This window comes from Cloeon dipterum, chromosome X (genome assembly GCF_949628265.1).
Source record: "Cloeon dipterum chromosome X, ieCloDipt1.1, whole genome shotgun sequence".
Taxonomy (NCBI): Eukaryota; Metazoa; Arthropoda; class Insecta; order Ephemeroptera; family Baetidae; genus Cloeon; species Cloeon dipterum.
In genome coordinates, this window is record NC_088790.1 from 23,888,438 (window position 1) to 23,915,195 (window position 26,758).

Here is a 26,758-nt window from a genome sequence, read left to right on the forward strand (position 1 = left end):
TGATGAAATGACAGACATCTTTTAAACTGAACTGTTTTATTTATTAGTACCATATTATTACAATAGTGTGAAGAAAACTCACAATGCAAGTTTTACTTTGACATATGACTAGTTTCTTTGAAACATCTTTCAGGAATCGATCAAAAAATGAGATTCCAACGCAGGCGGTCAATAAAAGCACGGGCACACCAAAAATTAAAAGCAAAATTATAATGTCACGAGAAGCAATAATTTATAAATAACACAATCCCTGATTAATTTCAAGAAGCGAAATTCTAGTTCAGTATCTTGGCGGATGCTATGTAAATTTGCACCGTTTATAAATATAGTTACAAGCTCACTTATTAGAACCTTGGCTTGGGGGACCTGTTCAAAACATTGAATATTTATTTTCCGCTAATTTTATAGCCAAACAACACTGCGCTACATGCGAAATTCAAGCCCAAACGACACTGACTTGTTTGTAGCACTCATTTCTTAGGTTTAATTTTTTTCAAAGTCACAAGTTTTAAACCATTTTAAAAGAAAGAAACAATCACCAGAAAAAAATTCCTCAACTAAGACTCATTATAGTAAACAAGAATTGCACCAATTGCATTAAGATAAAACACAAGATTAGATTAAAAGGCGCAGTTCAATGAGGTTGCTTTGTCTTCACCGTGGGACTCATCCCTGACCAGAGAAAGGAATTTTGACATCACCGAGCCTCTTCCACCACAGGGGCCACCGCAGAGCTCGAGTGGCTTGGAGAGGCGACCGCGCTGTTGCTATGCTTCACCTTCACCGCGTCCTTGCAGATTTTCTTTGTCATTTCCTGCAGCGGCTCCAACTCTTTCAGCCCCACCAGATCAAATTCCCGCACAAAATAATAGAAATGCTTGTAGCAAGTGTTCACGTGCGGCTCCTGTAGGTCAAAATTCAAATTAGGGCAGTTTGGTAAAATTATTGATGTGTTAAATAAAAACTCACTGCTCCAATTGCAACAATCCTGTCGAAATGGTGGATGTACACGTGCACAAACACTCTGAAGAGCCTAGTGAGAATCTTCTTGCAGGTACTTAGGAAGTTCTTTGGGAATGGCACACCTGAAAAATGATTATTAAAATGTGTATAATTAAATTAAATCATTTTAAGGTTTGATAACGCCTTAAAGCATTTTCTTTTTAATTTTAAAAAGTCCAATTGGGCCAATTTTTAATCAGATAATTTATTAAATTATTATATTAATTTAATTTGTCTTGCAAAAAGGCAGAAAATTTGTTTAAGCTAGAAGCAAATATTTCTATTTAACTTAAAAAGATTATATTTTCACAGGAAAAAACATACCTTTTGGAAAATATAAAAATATCATAGAAAGATAAATCATCATTTCCCAGGCACCAATTTTTGTAATTAATAAAATGAATACTATTTTAATTCTTGAGCCAGCCGACCACTTCAAATTGGGAAATTCAGCTTAGAAAATAAATTAGTTTAGCAAAACAATTTTTCTGGAACGTGAAAGATATGATTTAATAGAAAATATTCCAGAAATTAAAAATATATGCTAATTTTAGGGCAATGAAAGAGCATAGCTCAAACTTAATTATATATTTCTATAAATATTTGATAATTTGGCGTCCATGAAACTTACTAGTAGTGACGGGGAATAGAGATTCATTATTGATGTGTCCCTCAATCCAGTCCATCAGCAGTGCCACGTATTGAGGGGCGGGCAGGGCCGTCGGTTTCTTGTACTTGTTCCCGTCGGCCCACAAATACTCATACTTTTGTCCTCCGCACATGGTCGGACATGATTCCTCCGTGCACTGGTCACTGACCGTGCCGTAAATCAAATTGATTCGGTTGAAGAAGTCGACGACTGAAAAACGTCAATTTTTATTAACGAATTGATGGTTGCGGTATTCAATTACCGTGGACTGCAATCCAGTCGTTGGCGTCTTCGCCTGGAGGAAGATTCACAGCGGAACGCAAATTTATGCCGGAGCTAAGAGATGCTTCGGCTTGTTTGTGCAGAGAATATCTAAGGGTGCCAGGCTCGAATTTTTTCTTCGGCCGAAATGTCTGAAAAAGAGCATAATTTTTAATTTATAACAAAAAAGCCATCAAAATAGCGAAAATTGATGCAAAAACCACTCTCACTCAAAAATAAGTTGCAAAATGTACAAAAGCTATAGTATCTAGGTGAAAACAAAACCAAATTACCACGCAAAAAATTGCAAAGCTGTTGAGGCAACTGAATGAAAATGATTTAGCTTACATTATGTACCTTTCCTTTTTGGAAAAAGTCGACAAAACCGCTGAGAGCAGACATCCTCCTTTGCTATAGAGTTTTAAATAGATTCCATATCAAACTCTGAAACCTGTGAAGCAGATAAATAAACAATTAGTCAACGTACAGTAAAAATAAAAACTAGAACGTGATTATTCTTTTTGTTAAATTGAAAAATTCTAGAAAAGAATTAAATTAATATTTATTGATATCGCTTTTTTTCTTTGAAGGCAAACACTGAAATAAAAATGTCTTTTTATCGCGGAAAGGAAACCTTTAAATCTACAGGACGTCCGGTATGAGAGCAGAAAAAATTATCACGCTCTTATACAAGAAGCATAATTAAAATTTTAAATCTTAATACAACAAAGAAAATTAGCTCCGTGTTAATGAAAACTCAAAAGCACTTGTGAAAACAGAAAGCAAATACTGCACCTTTAAATTTTTTGTGGGCAAACACTTTGCGGTGTCGACCTTCAGGCCAAAAATTTCCGCGCTTCTCTGCCTCTTTGCGGACCTCAAGGAAGACACTCGTCACGTGTGAAGTGTCCAGCTGATTTCGAGTCGCTAAGTGCGGGCCAATGACAATTTAGACAATTTGCACTTCCCCAGAAACCAGTAATGCAAAAAAGGGCAGCAAGTTCCTCAGTACGGATACGGATACCGATGGTGGTGGTTGTTTTTCGTTTTTTCGCTGCGACTGTGCGATGCCTCGCGAGAGCAGCAGGAGCACCTCCTGGTGGCGAAGGGAATAAACGTGACGTCAGTCCCTCCCACTTCTACGTGTAAACAATTTGTGAGTCGTAGTAGTGGACGTTCAAAAAGCTGCGCCGACAACAGGAGTGACGTCGACCTTCGTTTGCACTCTGCCGCTTTGTTTTCCTTCCCAGTCTCAGCATGCAGTTCTGATTCTTAATTGTTAACACAAAACCTACGTGATTTACAACTGTTTAGAGTGATTTTTACTTAGTAAAAATGGCTCTTTCACCTGAAATTCTGGGCATTTTGATCGCAGTTTTCGTCATCGCCTTGACAGCTGGTATGGCGGATGCTGGCTCTTTTTTTAAAATGATTTAAAATTTAATTTTCGCTTTTCAGCCTTCCTATTTTGGCAACGAAGGCGTACTTCGAGATCTGGAATTTTGGTTGTTGGCTTGAACGACAGCGGCAAAACCCTCATGTTCAGCCAGATTGTTTACAATGAATTTGTGGATACTTTCACCTCAATGAAAGAAAATATTGGGGATTTCACAGCCAGCAAGGTAGTTATTGATATTTTATACTTTTATGGAAATTAATTAGACATTTCAGTCTGTGTTAAAAATTATCGATATTCCTGGACACGAACGCGTCAGGGCAAAATTCTTCGACGAACACAAACGAAATGCGAGAGGCATTGCCTTCCTGGTCGACGCCTCAAATCTACAGTCCAATATCCGTGATGCTGCAGAGTAAGTTTTGTTTGGAATAGAGATCTTTATAAGGGGAGTAGATAAACAGTCACCGAAAGCCTTAATTCTCTCAAAAGGAACCTTTGTATTTTGAATTCCTCTTGTAGATCTGCTTCTGATGAGAGGAAAGCCGATTGTTTGGTCTTTACTTGCAGTTTTAGAGGGTTGGTCTATCGATTTACTATTGCAGCTCAGAATTTTTGCTGCTTCCAGTTTTGTGTTGTGTTTCTGTAAATACAATTCATTAGATTCTCTTATAGCTGCAAGTATAAACACTAATTAATGACCAGGAGTAGAATGGAAAATAAATTATCTACAAATTATGGAGAAATGCTTTCGGTGACTTTTTGAGAACGCTCAAACCTCTTCAAAGATGTCTAAAGTTGATTAAAAATTCGCAGGTACTTGTACAGCATCCTGACGGACCCTGTTATTGCCTCATCCGCTCCTTCCTTCCTGATTGTGTGCAATAAACAAGACCAAACCATGGCCAAGGGAAGCGTCGCTGTCAAGAAATTGCTGGAGAAGGAGCTGTGCGTACATTCCCATGTGATTTATAATTTTTCTAGATTTATTTCTTCTCTCAGGAACCTTCTCCGTAAAACCAAAAGCAGCCGCCTTGCCAGTTTGGACAACTCGACCGACAATGCCGTCTTTCTTGGTCAAGAGGACAAGGATTTTGAGTTTGAGCATTTGAACAAAATCAAGGTGGAATTCGCCGAGACTGCCTTGTTCAGTGCGGCTAATGAAGAAGGGGTTCAAATTGAGCAGGTCGAAGATTGGCTGGAAAGAGTCTCTGCGTGAATGTTTTGATTTTGGGTTAAAAATCTAAAAATAATAATTAATTGTTTCACAAATATTGGTCTCTTATTACACTGAAATGCCTGTAAAATGCGACAAAAAGTTCTCTAACAGAACAAAAAAAAACAATATAGCACACATTATCAGTCCAGAAATAGACTGAAACGTTCTTGTCAGTTTTTTGGTCATATTTAATTGGCGAGTTTCTTCCTCATGCCAAGAATCACTTCCTGGTTAAGCTCATACTGGCGGTACATGGCGTCCAGGTTGGAATTCGCGTCCAGGACAAGCACTGGCGCCGGAGCCTTGGCTGGGATGCCGTGCAGGAGCCATTTTTCGTGGGCATCATGCACCTGCTGCAGATATTCCAAGGACACGCTCAGCTCTTCCTTCCTAGAGCGCTGCAGCAGCCGCTGATAAACTTTTTCTGGGTTGCTCCGCAAATATACTAAATTAATAATAATATAAACACTCACAAAACTTGTTAAAAAATAAGAAAACAAACCTATGAGATCTAAACCAATGTCAGTGTTGTTGCTGACCCACGAGTACCACTTGTCAAAAATTGTGTACTCCACGTCAGACAGCAGGCCTCCTTTGTAAGCCATTTCCCCAAAACAGTATCTGCACCAAAAAATAGTCAGTTTCGTTTCAAATTTAAACACAAATTTTAAACCTGTTATTCTGGACACTTCTTTCAAACATTTGGACCGTCTTTGACGACGTGGACGTCTGAATGTTCACTCTGCTCAGCTGCACCATGTGCTGGAAGGTGAGATTCCACTTGGTCAAGTCACTGTAGAGGAGATCCAAAACATTATAGCCTTGCACGTCCCTCCAACGATCAAGTGGCTCCTGATAAATCGTAACACAATTAAAAACAAATTTTTGTATTAACAGTCACTCACCAAATATGTCTCGACCTCCGAAAAACGCTCAAAGTACGAGAGAAAAGTGGATTTTCCACTGCCAATGTTTCCCTCGACAGACACCCTGTACGGCCTGGACACTTCACTTTTACTGCTTTTGTACATTTTCTTTGGGTTGTAAATCAAATAAGGTTTCCAGTCAGAAATCAGTGAATGCTTTTGTCTGCGTATTTCATTCTTGAGTCTGAAAAACGTGATGACAACGATCTATTAAAACACAGTCGTGCGTCGTGCTTAAATTTAGGGTATAATTTTGGCGGGATTTTGTGTTTACAAAAAAACACTTGCGAATGAATTCAGTGCAAAAAGCACAGACCAAATCTTTGTACCTAGATGAGACGGTCGTGTGGCCTCTTCTTGCAATGCTTAACAACAGAAGCGTGCCTAGCATTTAAGCTATTGCCTAAGGAATGTCGACATCGAATATATGAGTATTTTCCCCCCAAAATCTATAAATTCTGTAAATAGTGAGAATTTGTAGAGAGCAGAGAGCCTGGGAATGCATTTATGACCATTCACCAATCAGAAAAATGAGCGGAGATCACATGACATGGTTCACATGGTTGTATGTTAAGTAAACTGCCTACACTGGCCTACACTGGAATGAGTGGAAGAGAGACGCCATCTTTAAATCGTGATGATTTTTGCGAATTTCTGGTGTAACTTTCAGAAGCCGAATTAAAATAAAATGAGATTTAATTGTGAGATTATTGGCATAATGCGTGACTTTTATTCTGTTCCTCATTCCATCATCTAAATTATTTAGTCGAAAATCAAGAGAAAATAATTCGAATCCTCATTTCAAGTTAAATTTGGCGGGCTTCAAAACTGCACGGGCATGGAATGGCGTTGAAATCCTGATTTTTATATGGCTCACGGCTCACACCCCTCCTCGGCCTCCTCTTTTCATCATAGTCGGCCCTCCCTCACATTGATGAATGGATGATCGATGACATTTTAATGCAGGACATAAAATCTAGAGTCAACTCTAATACAATAGTTCAATCAAGGTCTCAGAGCATGCGCAAATGCGCAAAGCTACTTGGGACCTGACTAGACCAAGCCTGACGCGTTACGCTCTTCCTTCATGTTTCGGATGAGTCGTTCTGTCGTCTTCTGATAGCTAACTTATTATTTTGCTGATCTGACGACTCTAACAACGCCAAATTATACTTCTGATTTCCTCTAATTATAATTTGTGTTTAATTATCGTCTGAACACCATGTCAACTCCTGCCAGACGAAGACTCATGAGAGATTTCAAAAGGTTATTACCCTTTAGATTTTAATAAATTTTTAGTAGTATTTAAAGTCAAGGTTTACTATTATTTTTTTCACAAATTTTCCGTAATTATCTTTTTATTAATTTTCCAATAAGTTTCTGTTTAATTATTGAGAAAATCAGCTCCAAAATCTGTATGCTACAATATCAAAATTTATTCCTGAAGGGAAATTATTAAAAAAAACTTCTTTTGCTTTAGTCAATGCAAACTGTTCTTAGTTATTGGTCTTAAAAGCTCTATGCATAGTTATAATTATTTGAGTTGCTTCAATATTAAACCAAAAATTATCTCCACAGGCTGCAAGAAGATCCGCCATCAGGGGTGAGTGGAGCTCCGACGGATAACAACATCATGATTTGGAATGCAGTCATTTTTGGGTACAGACTCATTTTATTAGCAAAATTTTGTTGATTTTTAATCCTAATCAAATCATTTAGTCCCTACGACACTCCATTTGAGGATGGAACCTTCAAACTCATAATCGAGTTCAACGAAGAGTACCCGAACAAACCGCCTGTGGTGCGGTTCATGTCCAAAATGTTCCATCCCAACGTCTACGCTGATGGAGGAATCTGCCTTGACATTCTGCAAAACAGATGGAGCCCCACTTACGACGTTGCTGCCATCCTCACCTCAATCCAGGTACTCTAGCTAAAATTTGCTGCAATCGTGAACTCACCTGGTTAAATAATTTGCAGAGCTTGCTGGGTGACCCAAACCCGAACTCACCTGCCAACTCCTTGGCCGCTCAACTCTACAAAGAAAACCGCAAGGAATATGAAAAGCGAGTGAAAGCGTGTGTCGAACAAAGTTTCATCGACTGAACTTAAAGGAAGTGAAGGCAGACTTTCCAATGATCACTCTGATACATAATAATCTCACGTTATTGCTGTATTTAGTTTTAAGGCGAACTGAGACCTAAACAGACGATGCACATAATCATAATAGTAAAGTTGTCATCTTTAATTTTTGTGCCTCATCTGTTCAGCACATCCTGTTGGCTTAAGAGCTCTCCGGGTCCCATAAAAGCGCCGAGCGGATAGCATGGGGCCCGAGTGTCCGCACAGGAGCTTGGGCCATCTTTTGGCACTGATTGTGAGGTCTTTTATTGAAAAGCCAGACATTATTTATCCCTATAGTAGATGGATAGGTTTGTAAACCAGCAAGTGGAGAGTCGGCACCGGTGCGCTTCGCAGCCCGTTGAGAATTTCGAGTCACTGACATAAAATATTTCCCACTGCTTTGACCCTAGTGAGAATGCCTGAACATTGCGTGGCTTTAGTTCTAATACAATCTTTCTTTAACAGGTAGTAACAATTTGTGCAATAATGTGAATAGAACTTACTGAAGTTAGATTGAACGTATCAAGTGTACGTTGAATAGACAAGACTTAAATAAACTAGGTGGACTTTTCTCTTATCTTCAAATAAAACAAGAATTTCCATGTATAGAAATGCAGTTTTATTACTCGAAGAACAAGAGCCACGAATAGAGTTATTGCGACTTTAAATACTAACTCTTCATCATTTGATTCGCCAGCACTGAAATTTCGCTCAGGACTTTGTAGATAGGTAAAATAGTTTTGCTACAAGGTCACTACAATAAAACTGATTTAGTTTAGGAATTTATGTCCGCCTAAGTAAGCGAGTTCACTCCTTAGGACGGCGATTGTTATTCTATGCCATACAATCTGCGTGCCAACATTTAAGTTTTCCAAATTTGAACACAACATCCATTTGTATACTGTAAAAGTTTACACAGTGTGCCTGTGTGTATTATCCTTAAAAGACAATAAGAGCCATTTGTACTCGCAGTATAATTATAGATATATTAGCAACAATGCTGACGTGAGATTATATTGAAGCCCAAATTACTTGCTCCACTTTTTATGGGGCTTTCTAGGCATTGCTTGAAATGATGGGCCTCCCCTTTTGGGTCTGCCTGGATATACGGCAGTCGCGTCCTTCAATTTATTCGTGTGGTCTCCACCAAGAAATCGGTTCGGGTAGCGAAGCAACAGTTTGACTCCTCCAACGACCAGTCCTTGCAGATTGCGCATTGCCCTCCCAGCAGCTCTGGGATTTTCGAAGTTAACAAAAGCACAGTGGTTTTCCTGGGTCATGACAATATTGTTGATGTTTCCGATCCTGTAAATTAAATCATTTCATTATGAATGCAATTTAAAAACAAACTCAGGCCATCTTACTTCATAAAATGCGGGTACAGCATTTCTTTTGCAATATTGGGAGTCAAGTTTCCTACCCAAATCGAAGTCGCTTGAAGAGGGTTGCTAGGGCTGAAAAAAATTTAACAAATTGAAAATCGAAATTTAGTTTCAATTGTAATAATCTTCAACTTACTCAGTCAATGGGTCAGAGTGTGGTTCACTCTCTTCATCAGAAGATTCCCAAATGTCAGTTGATCTAGATCCAGTACTGTCGATTGATCTGGGCTTGTGGTAAACTATGTCTACCTTCGGCTTGCTCACGTTGTGAGCACTCGGACCCCACATGCATGGTTTGTATTTTGATTCGGATGAGAGAGACATTTTGACGACGGCAGCCATAGTCGCTGGAGCCTGGTGATCCTTGCAACCGACGACCTTCCACGCGCTGTTCCGCAACACTGGTTTTTCTTCCTCCCAAAATTCATCTCCTCCGATCTCACTCGGACTCGGAACATGTTCCTGCGATTAAAACATTCAGTTGAGCCTTCCTTGTTACTATATGTTAAACTAAGACTTACACTTGGACCGCGCAACTTTGGCTCCACCTTATTATATAGTTTGGAAATTGGTCGTTCATCCAGAAGTGAGCGAGGTAGGAATTTTATGCGTTTCAAGGAGTTGATTCGGTTCACGTCTGCAGGAGGAGACGGGCAGGTAAATGGGCATCTGTAACCAGGCGCCTTTGAAACATCAACTGGATCTACGGGAGTCTGCGCCGGAGCAGAGTTGAAATGGTGTATCTCAGGAACGTTCCACAGATCATATAGTTGCGCCTGGAATCAGTCAGTTGATCAGATTAACTTAAAAAGAAACCTAATTTGGAATGAAAAAGGTTGAGTGGTCGGGATTGAAAGTGCTCAAATTAATTTGTTTAAAATCATGCGATACACTGAAAAAACCCATTATTCAATTCAGAGACTTAAATTTTCAAATCTGCCAGCTGATGGCGACACCGTTTTTCCCACCATTTTGATGCCGATTCTAAAAACTTTCCAAAATGAGCAAAATTACCATGAATTTGTTAGGAATTAATATAATTTTTTTTAAAGAATTTATAATTTTTGTCACTATGTACATTCTATAAAACTGGCTAAAAACTGCCAAAATTTATTTTCTGTGAAACATTGCCAGTAAAAAAACTTGAAATATTTAATTTCTACATAACCATTAATAAGAATATCTAATCTAACCCTGTTAGTAGAGCCACATTTTGCTTGTGGTTCATGACACTTACAATTTCCTCGTCTTGGCGATCATTTTGTGCCTTAGAACTCCATCCAGGAGGCATTGGAATGAACAAATCATCATTTCCAGATCCAGAATTTTGGCCCTTGTTTCTAATTTTCGCGAGGGCTTTCGCAATTTCAGTCAAATGCGGTTCTTCCGATGGAGCAGTCCTTTTCTCCTCATTTAACTGCAATATTAATGAGTCATTAATTGAAAAATCTCGTAGTTGGTTCATTATTTACTTGTAATTGTGTGTGTCCCACACGAGCGTCATTTTGGGCTTGAATTGGATCCTCAAGTTGGGCCCCGATTGAAGCCAAGGCTTCGGCAAGTCTATTGATCTCACAATCAGTCCTATAAGATTTTATCATTTCCATCTGGTTGGAAATTCTTCTTAAATAGTGCGAGATACGCAGGTCATGGGCTCGAAGATCTTGTAACACAGTGAAAAACAATCGCATCTCCGCTAACTCTTGCAGAGAGCATGAAATTTCTAAGCGAGGCAATTTTTCCTTGTATCGATTCTGTGAAAATAAAGTTTGAGATAAAAATCGTCCAGTTTATGTGAAAGTTTTGTATTCACCAATAGTTTCTTCATATCGGACTGTTTCCTTGGCACGCTATTCCTGAAAAAATTAAATCGTATTTTGAAATCCCAATTACTAAAAGTTCCTGTTTACACAAAAAATGTTGTATACAATAAAGAACAAGCAAACACACACGTGTTCTTCGCACACATGATCAGTCTGTTTTCGTAAGTAGTCATGCCACATGTCCTGATTTCTCGAGAGAATGATGTTTTGGAATAGAAGGAGTTTCTAATTTTTTATGTGAAAATCTAGATTTTTAATGAGAAACTAAAACAAGTGGAACAAACTTAAAGGATTTAAGTTAACTTCTAAAAGAAAGAAGGGAGATAATTCATGATGTCGAGACGAAAAAAATTAAAAGTCAAAACGCTAAAAGTCATTTTCCAACCTAATAACATTATCAACTTACTAACATTACTAATTTTAGAGGATTAGTTTTAAAAATATTTTTCCGACGCGTTAAGCGACCGTTACAAAAAGCCGTTAACTTGGGCACAATGGGGTTGTGTTGAATATGGGGGTGGTAGTTACTCTGAATGCTATGGAAGAGCTTTGGAAAGAAAAAGACACGCATTTTATATTACACATGTATGTTTTGTGTACTAACCAGTGTGATGCTATGCTATCAAAATGCCGAGATAGCTCATCCTCTTGAAAAATCCAATCCTTGATTTCTGGACAGATCCATGGAAATTCTCCTGGAACGGAAGAACACGTGAAAAACCAGGTTAAGATGGAATTCCTTTGTCCACCATCACGACTGCCATGATGCTAAACATGCTATGTGCATGCTATGGAGCAAAAGCGTTTATAAGATTCTCACCTGTCTCACCATTCGCAAAGAAATGCTTGGCTGAAGACTCAAACATCTTGAGTAAATAGTTCAAAAATTAACGTACGTTAAAACAAAAAATGATATTCCAACGCTATGCAGGCATAAAAGAGAATGCAACGAGATCGCGATCACAACATCACGACATAGCTTCTTCTCTGAATCGAATGGAAAAGCAAAGCATTCAATGCATTCGAAGCTAGCGCTATTGGATCTGTCTCGCAGTGGCTGGAAGCAAAAGCGTAATATTTACTTGCACCCCCAAGTGCAATCTGGCAACGCTGTATGGGCTGTGCAAAATGAGAGAAAAGCTAAAAAGCGCTCCAGCGGGCGGAGGAACACCTAATTACATCGGCTCAACCGATAGTATCGATATTTGAATCATTTTGGCGGCAAGCAAAGTGAATTAAATCCGCTCGGACATTAATAAATCGGCTGTATTTGGTTTTAATTTTTATTTGTACGCGTTATTACAACGTTATGTGTCAAAAATATTCTCAATATAAGGCCGAAACAGATTTTTTTTAGACCTTCAATCATATCGAATCGACGCTGCCGAATCCCAAACGCAAACCCCGCCGATGCCTCAGTCCCGTGAAGCTCCTCCCAAAAAAACAAAATTTCCCAGATTTACGAAATATTGCAGGAAAGCGATGAGAATTTTGGATATTTTCAAACATTCGCGTCTAGTGCATTCAAAATTATGTGCCGCGTGTGATTTAATTTAAGACGGCGAAGAATTTTTGCCTGCCGCCGCACCGGATCTACTTTTAAGCGCGCACGCCAGCAGTCACTATGGCATGGGTTGCTATGCGGCCAGAGTTCACGAAAACACAGTACATACATATTGTGGAATAGTGTTTGGCGCGTCGTTTTCTCCGGTTTTTTGATTTCCCGGTGATAAGTGCGGAAAATTGTTTCCAGTCAAAATGGTGCCTTCGAGCTGCGCCAGAGATAGCGAGTTCCCAATCTCTGTTCCGGCCAGGCGTTCTCTCATTAAGACGGCATAAACAAAGTGAGTTACTCATTGCAAACGGGTTGCTCCCCTTTTGTGCCCGAGTTTCCCAGTCACCTGTGCGCTCCCATTGCGTACGCGATGACAAATTTGAATTCTACGCTAATTACGCTACGTGTGCAAGTCGTTAATTCGACCCTAAATGGTATTTTGGACTGTTTGTTTTGCCTCGTCCGCAGTCTGCCGGACAGTCGAGCACTCGGGCCAACTGCACCAAAATTCGCTGAGAAAATCAACTGCAGCTGTTATTTACTCGCTTTAACGCAAGATTGCTGATTTTTATGAATTTGTATTACATTAGTCATTTCCTAAAATGAAATAGTGGTAAAATTTAATCGATAATTACGGCTACAGAAATCAGCACACAACCTACTTAAAAATTTGCTGGTTATTTTCATATTTTGCAACTTTCTAATAATAATAATCTGAAATGTTGCTAATTATCTTATTATGTATTGCAGAAATCAACCCCCAAGATGAACGGAGAGATACCAAGTGTTCCGATCACCACCCTGGCGGGCATTTCAAGCCTAACAGACTGTAATTACTTCAATTTATTTATTACATGCACTTTCATTTACACTCACTTGTCCCTTTGCGCGAGCAGTGTTGCCTGAAATGCCCTTGCCGACGCCCCTGCCTCAAACCATGAGCAATAAGTCTCTGCTTTTTCACCCCCGAGTGGCAGAAGAGGCTCAGATTTTGTTGAGCGTACACGATGACAACCTGGTTCCTCAACTCATTCACAGTTTGATTGAAACCTCTGCCGAGCACATGTAAGATATAAACAATTTATTTTGGCCCCAGATCTGTAAATTTTTGTCCCAACAGAGAGCTGAAGGATCATTTCGCGGGCACGGATCACCTGATCGAACACCAACAAAACATCCCTGTTCTGCTCAAAGCGATCTTGCAGAGAAACCCCAACGCCTTTAAAGGCCCCAACACCCAAGGTACACCGCCCTTTATTCAGGAATTTGCTGTATTTTTACTTGTGTATATTACTGGAATGTTAAGACGGTATTATAAGCTTCCGATTTTAGCTTTAAGCTCGAATTTTGCAAGTTTAAGGCTGTAAAATCAAACATAAATTAATTAAAATCCCTTAACACACCCAAAAACTCATCTTAAATAGCGGAGTTAAGTCAAAATTTGTTTTTTTCTGGTGTATTTTTTCCTAGAAATCCATTATTTTTTTATTAGTAACTATTAACAAATTTAAAATGAGGTTTAAGTTTGTTAAACCTTTAATACCGTCTTATTCGGCGCCGAAATCGTTTTATATTTTTGTCCTATGTGAAAAGCTTAGTAGTATAGATTAGATGCATTTGCTCTAAGGTGGAAAACTATTTTTATTTTATTTTGGCACTGAAAATTCTCATGAAAATCTAGAGAAAGTGTGTTTTACACTATTATTTGTATACTAAAATTTGTCAAATACATTTTTCTTAATTGTATAAAATATTTATATTTCTGTTACAACTTCATTCTTCAGCTCGAATAAATTTTAAACTTCTTTATGGAAAAATTTAAAAATGAGTTCTTTTTCTTTATAAAGGAGAATAAAAATTAATATATACATATAAGCTAAAAATTACTTTTTTCTGGCGAATAAAGTTTTCTCATTAAAAAAAACTCAGGACATTTTTTTAGCTGTCAGTTTTCCACCCTTACATCTAACAACCAATCATCAATTAAACTATCGAAAAATTCCATTTCAGCGGCTCGAGCGTCCTGTACGAGAGCGCCCGCGGTGAGCAACTTCGTTCCACAGCCAGCGGTGGCGCCGAGTTTTCCGCTGGTGGAGCAAAACTCCGTGTTCCCCAACCTGATGCCGCAGCACCAACAGCCGCCACCGCCGCCGCAGCAGCAAGTAACCCCAAATAGGTTTGTGAACAACCTGTCTGGCCTGGAGCAGTGTTCCTTCTCGGGCAACTTCAACCAGCAAATGCCGGCGGCGATGTCGATGCCCCTGCCGACCCTGGCGCAGACGCCGCAGCAGCTGCTCAAGGTGCTGGAAGAGGACAAGGTGGTCAACGGCAGCAACAGCAGCTTCGCCGCTGCCGCCAGCAGAGCGCTACAAAACTGCAACGAACCCCAGCACAACGCCGTCAAAGAGGAGCATAAACCTGTTGCCTCTAATTCTGCCTCAGGTACAGTTTAAGATTTTTTTAATTCGACTTCTTTTCAAAATATTACCTAGGAGTTTTTTTTAAAGTAGATCAGCACCGAACAAATAATTATTAGTAACCGCAATAATGCTTTTGAAGTCGGGAGAAGAGCTAAAATTTCTGAGAAAGTCGGCTCTATTATTGGCTTGTCAATCAAGTGGCGAGCACTTAATCTTTATTTATTGAGCGAAAAGGTACAATATTTGCACATTGTTGGATAAATCGCGACGGGAGCGATTGAAATCAAGAAAAAATTATTGAGGGCTTTAATTTTACGAGTAATTTCATTAATTTATTACTACTTTGTCCTTACTTGTTTACTGTAGCCAACTATTTAAACATTACCAATTATTTTCCAAATTTTTTAAAGCGCCGAAATATTAAAAGTCTCAGTGATATTATTACGGGTATTTTGCTTTTTATAACTGAATTAATTGGAAGCCACATTTGTTTCTATCGTTTTTTTTTTTTACTTTCCAACCTTGAAATGTTTTATTGCCACATCAAAATTATTTTTTTAAGAAAGGTTGCTATTTTTATTTGAAATTTGCTAAATGGCTTAAAAATGGCTCTTAATTTTTTAAGCTGATTTTCTGCTCATTTTTGCATTGCGGAAAATTTAAAATTAAGATTGACCTAATTTTCAAAAATTTTAACTGTTGAAATTTTTGTTAGAAACATTGGAGACAACACGAAAATTTTTTTAACCAGAAGAAGAGCTAGGAAGTTGTATTATTTTACTTTCAGATTATGTACAGTCTTAGCTTTAAAACTTTCAATTTTTTCTCTCAAACCCCCTCTAAAAAATGTCAGGTTTATTCTCTTTTGAAAAAATAACCTATATAATAATTCAAAGTTATTGGTCAAAGTTAGTCCGTTTGTGGTCTTGGAAAATGTGTACAACAAATCTAAATTGGCTATAAACCAGTAATTATTTTCAATGTAGTAAAAAATAGAAATTTTGGTTTATTTCTAGTATATGCAGATTTTTTCTTTAAAACATGCTTTTTTTACTCTACGTCGCTTAAACATTTTAATTTTTCTTCAAATGTCTAAAAATAACCCAATACAGCTTAAAATCTTGAGTGTTCTCTTCAAATAACAGGTTTAATTTAATATTTCATACGATTTCAGCGCCGCCTCCACCCCCACCAGAAGAGCCAGTTAAAAATTCGTCAGTATTTAAGATCAAGGAGCCAAGAGTCATGCTGAACAGGTTAAATCCAGAGGTGAGAATCAAATTTTTTTTTGTTATATTTAAAACTAACTCAAAAACAGGGTTCTAAATTTCTTTCACCGCCAATGGTACGTTTTGAGTCATTTCTTGCTCCAAATTTTAATTACTAGCAGTTTGGTCCTTTTCAAATTCAACCAATCTGTCTAAACTTTTTCTAGAAACCAATTAAAAAAACCAATGCAATGGTAGGTTAATTAATCCATTGGCTACATTAATTAATCCAATTTTTCTCACTGTCACTCTCTGTTACCTTCCAGGATGAAGCTCTGATGCAGAAGAGTTTGAAGGAGTTTGCTCAAAACAAGCCAGACCTGGCAAACAAGTTGGGCATAACGCAATGTAAGGAAAACAACACGTCTCGCAGAGCTGCTACAAGATCTAAGTACAAGGAAGTGTCTTCTTCGTCTGACAGCGAGGAAGAGACCGCAAAAAAGTCCAACTCGAAAATTTTCAAAAATAAAGGGCGAGAGAAAGAGGCGCTGCGAAAGCGAGGTGCGTGCTACCAAATATATTTAACTCCTGGGTGGTGGTTAAAGGTCATTTAAAATTTCCAGAGCGAGAGGAAAAGCGGAGCAAGCAGCAGGATGACGACTACGAACTGCCTGACTTTGAGTCTCCTAGCAGAGGCCGAAAGTCGAATTCCACTGATGGTCAGTAACCTTTCATTATTTAAGATCTTTAAAAGATTTCATTGATTCCCTACTTACCACGATCGGAAATTCTGAAAAACGTGATATTTATTTATTTTTGCACACTGGAAACGCTAAAAAACACCTTTTTAACGATTGATAACCAATATAGAGCCTTGAATTGAGTCGTCACTGAAATATATAATATGGAAAAATTTGCATCAGTGATGTTTTCCCATCAAATCTTTTTAAATTAAAATCTATTACAATATTTCACAAATTTAATTAGCCACTAATGTTTTATTCTTAGTTTTATTTAGCATCTCATCTTAGTCTTTTCACGCCTTAAAATAAATTTAAACGGATATTTTTACCATTCATAAAGAACTTTTAGTCGTTAAGCTCTCGGTTTTTTAAGTAAAATTTTGTTAAATATTTTTCTATAATAACTTCCATGTTTAGGAATAATCGGATTAAGTTCATTACCAACTCAGATTACTTGCGAGTTTCACAACTAAGGTGTATTTGCAGAGTCTCCAAGGAAGAAAATCCGCAGAATTGAGCGAAAGTTGGTTCCTGTGATTCAAAAATTAACCACCGACGAGTTGATGGAGAGCAACACATATCAACGGTTCAGCAAGTGCGTCGACCTCATTTTTGAAAACACCGAAGATTTAGATCTGAACGCAGAATTTGGTAAGTCGATTTTTTCCGAGTAGAATTGTAAGGAGTCTGACATTTGCGTCGCAGAGGAAGACATGGACGTGCCGAGCGAGGCTCTCATTCCCAAGTACCAGCTGCAAGACTTGTACAGCGAAGCCGCCAAACTGAAGACCATGGGTGCCACTCAGTCCATTCCGCCCGAGCGGCTTGTCCGGTTGATGAATATTTTGGAGAAGAATATTCGTGATGGAGCCAGAGTGTCACCATTGGCCGATCCGGTATGTTTTTATTTCCCATATTCTTTGGTTTGGTTACTTTCAGTTTTTCCTTGCGGCGTACTGGAATTAAATAATAGATAATCTAGGACCAGTGCATTTTTATCCTTTTTCAATGATTCACATGCTCAGAATTTGAAATAAAACTTTTTTAAAAGAAACCTCAGTATTTGTTTGTCAGGTTTTTCTATAATTTTCTTTAATAACAGGACGATGACGAGGAGGAAACAAAGTTGTGGCACGACATCGCCATGGAGCGAGTGCTTCGGGGCGTGGACTCATCCTTGTCGGTCTTGTACATTCTAACCTCTGCCAACATGCCCAAACGCGTTTACTTGGAGGACGTGATCGACAGAGTGGTTCTATTCACCAAATACCAGCTTTCGAATACGATATTTCCCTCTTTCGATCCAGTGTACAGAGTCACTTCCAAGAAAGGCAAGTCTTTATTTTAAAAACAGCTGACATCTAATTTTTTGAAAAATACGCAGATGGTGTGAGTGCGAAGAAGAAGCGGGCGCACAATAAGGAAGTGCGCGAGAAAAGCATTTTGCTGTTGTACAATAAGCTGAACGAAGTAGTTGGTTTGCTCTCTGAGTTGCTGTCAATACAAGTCCTAACGGACACCGCTGTGTTAAATGTGTCTACGCTGAGTGTGTCTCCGTTTTTCGTGGAGAAAGTGTCTGAATTGCAGTTGTCCTCACTTAAATTAGTCACCACAGTAAGTAACACCGCGTAATAAGTAAGATTCGGTGCTAAATAGGAACATCATTTGTAGCAAAATTGACATCTTTTTAGAAGAAAAACTTATTTTCAGCAGTTTAAATAGGTTTATTTGAATATTTTGATTGATTTATTGACAGTAAAAATTGATCGTTCATGGAATTTTTTTTAAATAGGAATCAGGAGATTTGTCCAAGAGAAAACAAAATTTCTATTACATTACAAAAAATGTTCAACAAGAGTTTAAAGACATCATTACAAAGGAAATTAATTCAATTCAGTTGAAATACTTTTTAAATTAAATTTAATAGTTCTTGATATTTGCAACGAAAATGCAGGAATACAAGGATTTTAATCCAATTTTGATGGTTTGCAGCACAAATAATAACTTTCTTAATACAATTTTGAAGCAATTTTTCTCCCATTCATCAAATATTAAAAATTCTCAATTGTCATTTTCTTAGATTTTTACTCGCTACGAGAAGCATAGAAGGTTGCTGCTGGATGACATTCTAGCCTCAATCGCAAGACTGCCAAGCAACAAGCGCTCTCTTCGCTCTTACCGCTTGAACAATCAGGAACACATTCAAATGCTTACTGCCCTCGTGTTGCAACTGATCCAGTGCGTGGTCGTGCTTCCCGACCGCCTTCACAAGTCCAAGGATGGAAAATCCGTACCGGCCGATGCGCCACCCGCCGAAGGCGAAGACGGAAAATTGGCCAACAGTATCACCCAGGTCAATATTTGTGTAATTATAAACTTTATATTTGAAAAATTTTAACTTATTATTTTTTTTCCTCCTTATAAAAGCTGAAACAGTTGTTAATTTATTCTGTTCTTTAGGTGGACCGTGATGTATTTGTGAGAACGCGGCACGACCTTGCCATCCAGTTAGCTGGCACCTTTCTGACTGTCTTCTTGAACAAGTGCGGCAACAAGAATGAAGAGATCGACTACCGACCGTTGTTTGAAAACTTCGTGCAAGACTTGTTGACCACTGCCAATAAGCCAGAGTGGCCGGCCGCTGAGATGCTCCTCAGCCTTTTGGGCAACATCCTGGTCAAGAACTTCATGAACAAGGGCACCGACATGTCCCTCAGGGTGGCGTCGCTCGACTATTTAGGTGTCGTTGCTGCTAGGCTGAGAAAAGACGCAGTGTCGTCGTCACTTAAGGTTGACTCCATCAATAAACTCATTAATGAGATCAAGGAGGAGGAGAGGAAGGACTTGGAGGAGACTGGTTCCAACGAAAAGAAAACAAAGGTACGTGATACTTAATAATTCAGGGTTTGATGAAAGAAATTGGTTACGATTAAAATTAAAAAAAAATATACTTTATTTTTTAACTTACCCAAAAAAAAATTCACCATGACCCGGAGTTTTCTTGGATATGCCACTTAGCCATCTGAACTAGGCATTACATGGAGCAACTTTGCTGAAAGTTTTATCAACTTTATACTCTTGGTTAATTTTTTACAAGTTGCACGACAATATCCAGGATATATCATGGGAAATTGAAAATTCACCATTTTTACGTACTGGGGTCCACTATTGGTTCCCACCAACTCCATCACACGCTTAGGTCAAACGCCGGCCTGGAAACCAATTTTGAGATTTTTCACGCCCATTCAAAAATTAAAATTAATTTTTTTTTCGCCCTGCAAGAGAAGTTCATAGGCGAAAATGGGTTTTTTGTTTTTATTCAAATTTGGCCGCTCATCCGATCGTTGACCATGACCCCTCATTGGACAGGTCACAGGAAGAGCTTTGACCTGCGGTAATCAAACGACCTTTTTCAGGGTATCCCGACCTGAGATCCGCTCCCAGGCAGGATATAAATGGTTTTTTGAGTAATTTTGAGCACATTTGGCGTTACTAGGCGACGATTATTCACCTTTGTCAGTCACCGACCTTCCTTAGGTCGTGTTACCTGAAGACTATGCGGTTTTCCCGGCACTGACGGTTATATTTGTATCTTTAAACTATTTTCGCCGACTTGACAGACAGTTTCCCAAAGCGTCCGTCTGGAAGCCCGAAGGGCCCAAGGAGCGCAAGCCACTTGTAAATTATGATAATAAATAAAAAATCCTCTTGCTTGGCTTGCAGAAAAGTGAGAATGTATCTGCCATGGAGGAAGAGGAGGAGCGGTGTCAGTACCTGCAGAAGGTGTTGCTCGACTACCTGGCGGTGAACGCGCAAGGCGACCAGTGCTTCAACTACGCCAGGCATTTCTACATTGTGATCTGGTTCAAAGGAGCAGCTGATGAGATCAGCAGACACTTTGACAACATAGTGAAAACAAACAAAAAGACGAAAAAGAAGAAGAAGAAAAAGAAAGGTGGAGATTCCGAGTCTGAGGAGGACGAATCGGACGAAGACTCGGACGCTAAGGAGGAGCACGAAAATGCCGAGGTCACCGCGTTGGTCGAGAAGCGCAAGTGCTTTCTCATGTCCAAGGTGAAGCCCTTCGAGGACACAGGAGGAGGAAAAACGCAGGTGCTGCAGACGTACATCGACTACGACAGCGCCGAATTGATTTGCCGATACCTTGCTTCAAAGCGGCCTTTCTCCTACAGCTTTGACGTTTACCTTATGCAGGTATGTATATTTAAGAAATTTTTCATTTGAAATTTTGTGAGTTTTATTATATTTTAAACAGCCCAGGAATTTATTAAATTTTACTATAAAAAAATGTTGATCCTTTCTTGTAATACTGATTATTTTGTTTTCAGATCCTCAAAGTGCTGAACGAGCACTCAATCGCGATTCGCACAAAAGCAATGAAGTGCCTGACGATGGTCGTGGAGGCCGACCCTTCGATTTTGGGCCGGACTAACATGCAGTACGGCGTGCAGCACTCGTTCCTGGACCACGCGACCTCGGTGCGAGAAGCGGCCGTCGATCTCGTAGGCAAATTTGTGCTCAGCTGTCCAGATCTGATCGACAAGTACTACGACATGCTTTCGCAACGAATTCTGGTAAATTCTACTAACTCTAAACTGATGTAAAATGGCTAATAATTCTCAATTGTAGGACACTGGCGTCAGTGTGCGTAAAAGAGTGATTAAAATCATGAAGGACATATGCATAGAGTGTCCAGAGTTCCCGAAAATACCTGAAATCTGCATAAAAATGATCAGGAGGGTAAACGATGAAGAAGGCATCCGAAAACTTGTCATGGAGGTGTTCCAAAATATGTGGTTCACGCCAGTCAAAGAGAGGCCACATTTGGACAACAACGCTCTGCTCCGGAAAGTACTTAACATCACTGAAGTCGTTTATCTGTGCAAGGACACTGGACTCGATTGGTTCGAGCAGCTGCTGCAAAGCGTGAGTGTTGGATTTTAATTTTTTTGCAAGTTTTCAAATCTAAAGACCACTAAAAAAATGTCAACTCAAATTAAAATATATTTTCCAGTTGTTTAAGCCAAAGGAAGACAAAGATGACGCTGCGAAAGTGCAGACGCAGCCGCCACAAGCGCTTTTGACGGCTTGCAAGCAAATAGTCCACTGCCTGATTGAAAACGTGCTGCGCTTGGAAGGCACCCGATTTGAATCGTCGTCAGAGACAATGACGCCGGAAGAGGCCTTGACCCAAAGACTGGTTGCAAGTCTCACAACTCTGTACCTGCTGGCCAAAATCAGGCCCCAACTGTTGATCGATCACGCCACCACCCTGCAGCCTTACCTAAGTTTGAAATGCAAGGTGAGTGATGGCTGCTAAATTGTCTTTTTCTTCTTTCAATAATAGGAATTGTGTTGCAGGAAGGTTTTTAGACTGCCTAATTTAAAATATATAATAACTGCTGTGTTTTTATAACTTATTTGAAATATTTGGAGAATTTAATTCCAATTAAAGGGAAATCGGAGTGAAACCCTAAATCAGACAATCTTTATAGTCAAGGTTGGGCATTTTTTCCTGCAAAATTACGATAAGCACATTTATGGAGCAATTTCCTTCGAAAAATAGTTTAAAATGAAAATACATTTTGGGATTTCTCTCTATTCATAAACTTTTCTCAAACTTTTTAACCGCGAGGAGGTTTAGGAATTTAAAATCCCTTCAAATTAACTCAACAGCTTAACTTAAATTGACCATACTCTGTTAAATTGAATAAAAAACACGATCAAACAAGATAAATAAACAAGCATAAGTACAATTTTCGTGAATGTCCATCGCTAATTACTAGAAAAACCGCAACAAATTTAAAAGAAAATATATTCCAGCTCCACGCGTCATACAAATTTATAACTTATCCTTTTAAATACATTTTTCAGAGCTCTGCCGACTTCCAAATAATCAGTTGCGTGGCTCGCACCCTCGAACTGGTGGTTCCGCTGATTGAACACCCAAGCGAGTCGTTCATGGCGCAGCTGGAGGAGGACGCAGTCAAGCTGATTCTGCAGCACGAAAAGTCCGTTGTGGCCAGCTGCCTCTCGTGTCTAGGCTCTGTCGTGAACAACGTGACCAAAAACTTTAAGTTGATCAAGGACTGCTTCAAGAATTACTATGGCACTATCACTTCGTACAAGCAGCTACATTTGAAAGACAAAAATGACCCACGGCTCAACCAGCACAAGGCCTACTTTAAAAGGGCGCTCTTCACGGTCGGCTTGCTCATCAGACACTTTGACTTCACCCTTCCTGAGGTCAACGAAGGCTTGCCTGTGAGTACATTAGATCATTTTTAGAGCTCTTACTATTGAAATATTTTTAGTTTTGAATTATTTCAAATAAACTAGTTAATTTTAAAGGGAATACTAACATATTTAAGGTGTAATTTACTATTTTCACAAAACTGGAAGTTCCGTGAGTAAAATATGTAAAATTTCAGCCGGACATCAAGGAGCAGGTGTTCCAGACACTATTCTACTTCCTTCAGAATGGCAACTTCGATGTGCAGTACTTCACTCTGCAGGCGATCGGCTCGATGTGCATCAGGCACTACGACTACATGCTGATGGACGACCTGAAAAACATGTACCACCTGCTGTTGACGGACAAGGACGCGCACATTGCGATGCGAATCCAAGTTCTGTCCAATATAGAAACGTACCTGCAAGAGGAGGAGCTGCGGATGATTAAGCAGGACCAGGAGTGTAAGTATTAATTCGATTTAATAACTGCTGATTTTTAAACTTTAAATTCGATCCAGGGGCAAAACTGTCAAAGAAGGAGAATTTAAAGGAAATGGGAGACGTGAGCTCTGGCATGGCCAGCACTGTGATCCAAATCTACTTGAAATATGTGCTTGATGCTTTTCTTCACTCCAATGTTGCTGTGAGGAAGGCGGCGCTAAGAGTCATTCAATTAATTTTACAGCAAGGTCTCGTCCATCCTGTACAGGTGAGTAATCCTTCAAATTATTTACAAAAGAAATAAATCTCCACATTAAATAATTATTTCAGATTGTGCCGTACTTGATTTGCATGAGCACGGACAAAGAACAGGCTGTGAGCCACAGTGCGGACAAGCAGCTGCAGGAGATCGAGAAAAAGTACCCAGGCTTCATCCACATGAAGACCCTGGACGGCATCTGGCTGTCGTTCCGCCTGCAGGAAATCCTGCAAAGCGGCGAGATGGTGCGCGGCTTCCGCACCAAGGAAAAGGAGCTGCCGACCGCGCTCAATGGCTTCCTCTACTCGATCCTGCGCAACACCAAACAGCAGCGCAGAGCAGTCTCGCTCTCCATCCTCAAGCAGTTTGATGAGCAAGCAGTACGTTACTTTCAAATTAAATTGACTATGGGAAATACTTAAGAGGTCTCAGCCGCAAGTTTTCTAGCAGCGTCTGGCGGGACCAGATTAGCCAAATTTTTTGCCCGGCGGCGGCTTGCTATTTTCACTTGCAGCTGGCATGGCTGACAATATTTTAAACGTGAAGTTTGATAGTGCTTAACTGCCCAAAGGGCAGGAAGACATTTTTTCTCCTGCACTTTTTTTAATTGTTGACCTTTAAACACTGGCAGCTGCCCACGTGACCCAAATTTTGCTGGCTGGCGCAGCGCGGCTGGCTGAGACCTCTAGAAATACTTAATCGATTTTAACATAAATACAAGTTACAACTCTCTAATCCCACCTACTTAGGTTTTTTTAGTTTCACATTAATTCTTTTGGTTAGAAAAATTTCATGCTAAAATATTTAACTTTGAGAGTAAATTGAAACAAATATGCTTTTTCTTACTCTATTAACAATTAATTTTTCCTTGAATTTGTAGAAAACGAGTCTGTCTCAAATGCTCTACTTGGCCGACAACCTCGCCTACTTTCCTTACCAGGTGCAGGATGAGCCGCTTTTCATTGTGCATCACATTGACATAGTCCTTTCCTTGTCTGGAACCAATCTGCTCCAATCATTTCGCGAGGTGAGTTGCCCCTTTTATCAATTTTGCTCAATTTTATTTATTTTGAATGTTGAATTTTTCAGTCGTTAAACCTGACAAAACCGGCAAACGAACTGGGACCAGAGGAAGAGCCTGTGATAGACGAAGAGGATGATGAGGAAGACGTCGACGAACTTATGAAACGAATTTCAGATAACAATAAGCCCCTTCTCGACTGCATCACAGCGTCGCAAGGCTGCATGCTTTTATTAGTTTTAAAACAGCATCTTAAGGATATGTACGGAATAAGTGATTCGTAAGTGACAATTTTGTTAAAACTCATGAATTAGATTTTTAAAATTTTAATTCAAATAGGAAACTAGGGCAGTACGCTCCGACCGAGTCGGGGAAGATTTATGAAAAAGCCTTGACAAGGAAAAGTAATTCAATTTTTGAGCCGAAAGCCACCTTGCAAAAGCTGAGGGAAGGTTCGCTCACGACGCTGCTGACCGAGGAGGACAAGCGAGACGTCATTCGCCAATACTTAAGTGTAAGTCCTTGTAAAATCAAAAATAAAAACACCAGCTGATTTCTTACATGCTCTCCAACAGTTTAAGCAACTTATGCTCAGTTTCGATGGCAAGGACGGCGACGAGGATGAAGAGGAGGACGGCCCAAAGGTTACCAAAGTGTACGCCATTTCGCAGGCGGCTCCGGACGAGTCGGCATGCACTTCTGCCCAGGGCCCTGACGGCCAGGTACGCTTAGTTTTGGTATATTCTTATTTGACCTGACAGGAAAATTGAATTTAAAAGATCCAATTTTGTAAAAATAATAAAAATTTCAGTAAATTCAAATTGGAATGTCTTTAAGAATGTTTTTTTGTGATTATTTAGCTCAAATCTGATTTTACAGGGCAATTCTTATTTTTCTCGGTATTTACCATATTTACTGATTTTTTTCATATTTTAATAACTTGAAAATTGCTTTTTTTAAGAAAGTTTGATTCTTGATTAATTTTGATTACAAAAAATTTTACAATTTTAATACAATATAAAAAGTTCTAACGATTTGCTTTTTCCCTGGTGACCTTTAGGAGGTGCAGTATCCGAAAATCCCGAAACTAACAATTGTGCCAGTGAAGGTTCCGAACGAGGGCAGTGGCAAGTCATACAAATCTCACCACAAGGTGCACAAGTCGGAGCGCCACCGCAAGCACAAGCACAAAAAGAGGAAACGCGTCGTGAACAGTGAAGACGAGGACGACGAAAACGAATATAGTGATCCTGATTTTATTGTTTAATTGTTTGCTTCTCTAGTATTCAAGTGGACCTTGTTAAGTGGTGTACAGAACAGAACACAGACACACGTGACGTTTCTTTTCCTGTGCAAAGTTATCAATTGTATCAAAGATTGGTAAATACTAAGATAATTGTGTAAATAAATAAACACACACGCATATATATTTATTAAAGAAGGTGTGGGGAAACTTCTACACCACAAAATTTACCTGAAATGACGATTTTTCATTTTAAATTTACGGAATTGAAGAAGGAATAAGAACATAGATAAAAAATAGAAACGATTTTTAAAATAAAAAATTGTCGTTTGAACGGGGTTGGAAAAGTTACAACTTTGATTAATGAGAACAACTCAATTTAATATTTTATTTGAGCGTTAGGTCAATTTTAGGTAATTCTCAAATAATTGAAGATCAGTTAATTTTCCTGCAGACATTCTCAAATAAGGATGGTTCCGCGTCTTCGACGAATTCCATTGGCTGCATCAGATAGTTTAAATTTCGGAAAAGAAATAAAGTAGTTTATATTTTTGGACTTAATGTAAAAATTGATGCAAAATCATTAAATCAGCACTGAAGTTTTGAAACGTTGCGCATGATAACTGCTTTTTTAAACATTTCAGGTCAAGAGCCAATAGTGAATCTGGTTCTCACACTACTGCCATACAATTATCTCCACTATCTCCAGTGGTGCTCAAGTGCCAGTATCAAAACAAAACAGCAGAGGCCGAGAGCGACATAAATAAGGATTCGATACTCTGCATTCTCTGCCTCAAGTGCACACCTACGTCAGTTAAAAAAAGCAGCAAA

General features: G+C 39.1%; 6 protein-coding genes across 11 annotated transcripts; 3 read left to right on the plus strand and 3 right to left on the minus strand.

Annotated features, from left to right (window-relative positions):
• Window positions 1-19: 19 nt before the first annotated feature.
• Mob3 (MOB kinase activator 3) lies at window positions 20-2,954 on the minus strand. 3 transcript variants are annotated; one of them, XM_065495931.1, is made up of 6 exons: window positions 2,747-2,954; window positions 2,261-2,363; window positions 1,914-2,064; window positions 1,634-1,861; window positions 970-1,085; window positions 20-904 (listed from the first exon to the last, which is right to left on the minus strand). In XM_065495931.1, exons 2-6 carry the CDS (start codon window positions 2,312-2,314, stop codon window positions 698-700), a joined length of 756 nt encoding a protein of 251 aa, XP_065352003.1. In that variant the 5' UTR covers window positions 2,315-2,363; window positions 2,747-2,954; the 3' UTR covers window positions 20-697. The 3 variants fall into 3 exon arrangements, with proteins under 3 accessions (XP_065352003.1, XP_065352004.1, XP_065352002.1); XM_065495932.1 differs by having other exon boundaries at window positions 2,270-2,363; window positions 2,708-2,954; XM_065495930.1 differs by having other exon boundaries at window positions 2,708-2,954.
• A 153-nt stretch (window positions 2,955-3,107) lies between these two features.
• Window positions 3,108-4,571, plus strand: SrpRbeta (signal recognition particle receptor beta). Its single transcript, XM_065495933.1, has 5 exons — window positions 3,108-3,311; window positions 3,371-3,534; window positions 3,584-3,723; window positions 4,125-4,256; window positions 4,311-4,571. The coding sequence occupies exons 1-5, from the start codon at window positions 3,248-3,250 to the stop codon at window positions 4,525-4,527; spliced, it is 717 nt and encodes a 238-aa protein (XP_065352005.1). The 5' UTR covers window positions 3,108-3,247; the 3' UTR covers window positions 4,528-4,571.
• LOC135947234 (thymidine kinase 2, mitochondrial-like) lies at window positions 4,558-5,943 on the minus strand. 2 transcript variants are annotated; one of them, XM_065495928.1, is made up of 5 exons: window positions 5,783-5,943; window positions 5,433-5,637; window positions 5,201-5,379; window positions 5,030-5,148; window positions 4,558-4,972 (listed from the first exon to the last, which is right to left on the minus strand). In XM_065495928.1, the coding sequence occupies exons 1-5, from the start codon at window positions 5,842-5,844 to the stop codon at window positions 4,716-4,718; spliced, it is 822 nt and encodes a 273-aa protein (XP_065352000.1). In that variant the 5' UTR covers window positions 5,845-5,943; the 3' UTR covers window positions 4,558-4,715. The 2 variants fall into 2 exon arrangements, with proteins under 2 accessions (XP_065352000.1, XP_065352001.1); XM_065495929.1 differs by having other exon boundaries at window positions 5,770-5,911.
• A 570-nt stretch (window positions 5,944-6,513) lies between these two features.
• Window positions 6,514-8,184, plus strand: LOC135947239 (ubiquitin-conjugating enzyme E2-17 kDa). Its single transcript, XM_065495939.1, has 4 exons — window positions 6,514-6,719; window positions 7,032-7,112; window positions 7,173-7,377; window positions 7,434-8,184. Exons 1-4 carry the CDS (start codon window positions 6,676-6,678, stop codon window positions 7,557-7,559), a joined length of 456 nt encoding a protein of 151 aa, XP_065352011.1. The 5' UTR covers window positions 6,514-6,675; the 3' UTR covers window positions 7,560-8,184.
• Window positions 8,180-11,801, minus strand: LOC135947238 (uncharacterized). 2 transcript variants are annotated; one of them, XM_065495938.1, is made up of 9 exons: window positions 11,612-11,801; window positions 11,387-11,477; window positions 10,773-10,815; window positions 10,432-10,713; window positions 10,197-10,376; window positions 9,481-9,735; window positions 9,096-9,421; window positions 8,942-9,031; window positions 8,180-8,882 (listed from the first exon to the last, which is right to left on the minus strand). In XM_065495938.1, exons 1-9 carry the CDS (start codon window positions 11,646-11,648, stop codon window positions 8,606-8,608), a joined length of 1,581 nt encoding a protein of 526 aa, XP_065352010.1. In that variant the 5' UTR covers window positions 11,649-11,801; the 3' UTR covers window positions 8,180-8,605. The 2 variants fall into 2 exon arrangements, with proteins under 2 accessions (XP_065352010.1, XP_065352009.1); XM_065495937.1 differs by having other exon boundaries at window positions 11,603-11,800.
• A 588-nt stretch (window positions 11,802-12,389) lies between these two features.
• Nipped-B (Nipped-B cohesin loading factor) lies at window positions 12,390-26,164 on the plus strand. Of its 2 annotated transcripts, none has more exons than XM_065495934.1 (27): window positions 12,390-12,626; window positions 13,088-13,166; window positions 13,234-13,402; window positions 13,458-13,579; window positions 14,348-14,779; window positions 15,932-16,026; window positions 16,292-16,526; window positions 16,589-16,684; window positions 17,195-17,359; window positions 17,414-17,604; window positions 17,811-18,039; window positions 18,093-18,322; window positions 18,789-19,073; window positions 19,169-19,588; window positions 20,432-20,923; window positions 21,058-21,303; window positions 21,359-21,655; window positions 21,744-22,031; window positions 22,604-22,993; window positions 23,161-23,425; window positions 23,482-23,672; window positions 23,735-24,043; window positions 24,544-24,690; window positions 24,753-24,964; window positions 25,024-25,198; window positions 25,260-25,406; window positions 25,745-26,164. In XM_065495934.1, exons 2-27 carry the CDS (start codon window positions 13,103-13,105, stop codon window positions 25,949-25,951), a joined length of 6,099 nt encoding a protein of 2,032 aa, XP_065352006.1. In that variant the 5' UTR covers window positions 12,390-12,626; window positions 13,088-13,102; the 3' UTR covers window positions 25,952-26,164. The 2 variants fall into 2 exon arrangements, with proteins under 2 accessions (XP_065352006.1, XP_065352007.1); XM_065495935.1 differs by having other exon boundaries at window positions 12,391-12,626; window positions 18,789-19,061.
• Window positions 26,165-26,758: the final 594 nt, after the last annotated feature.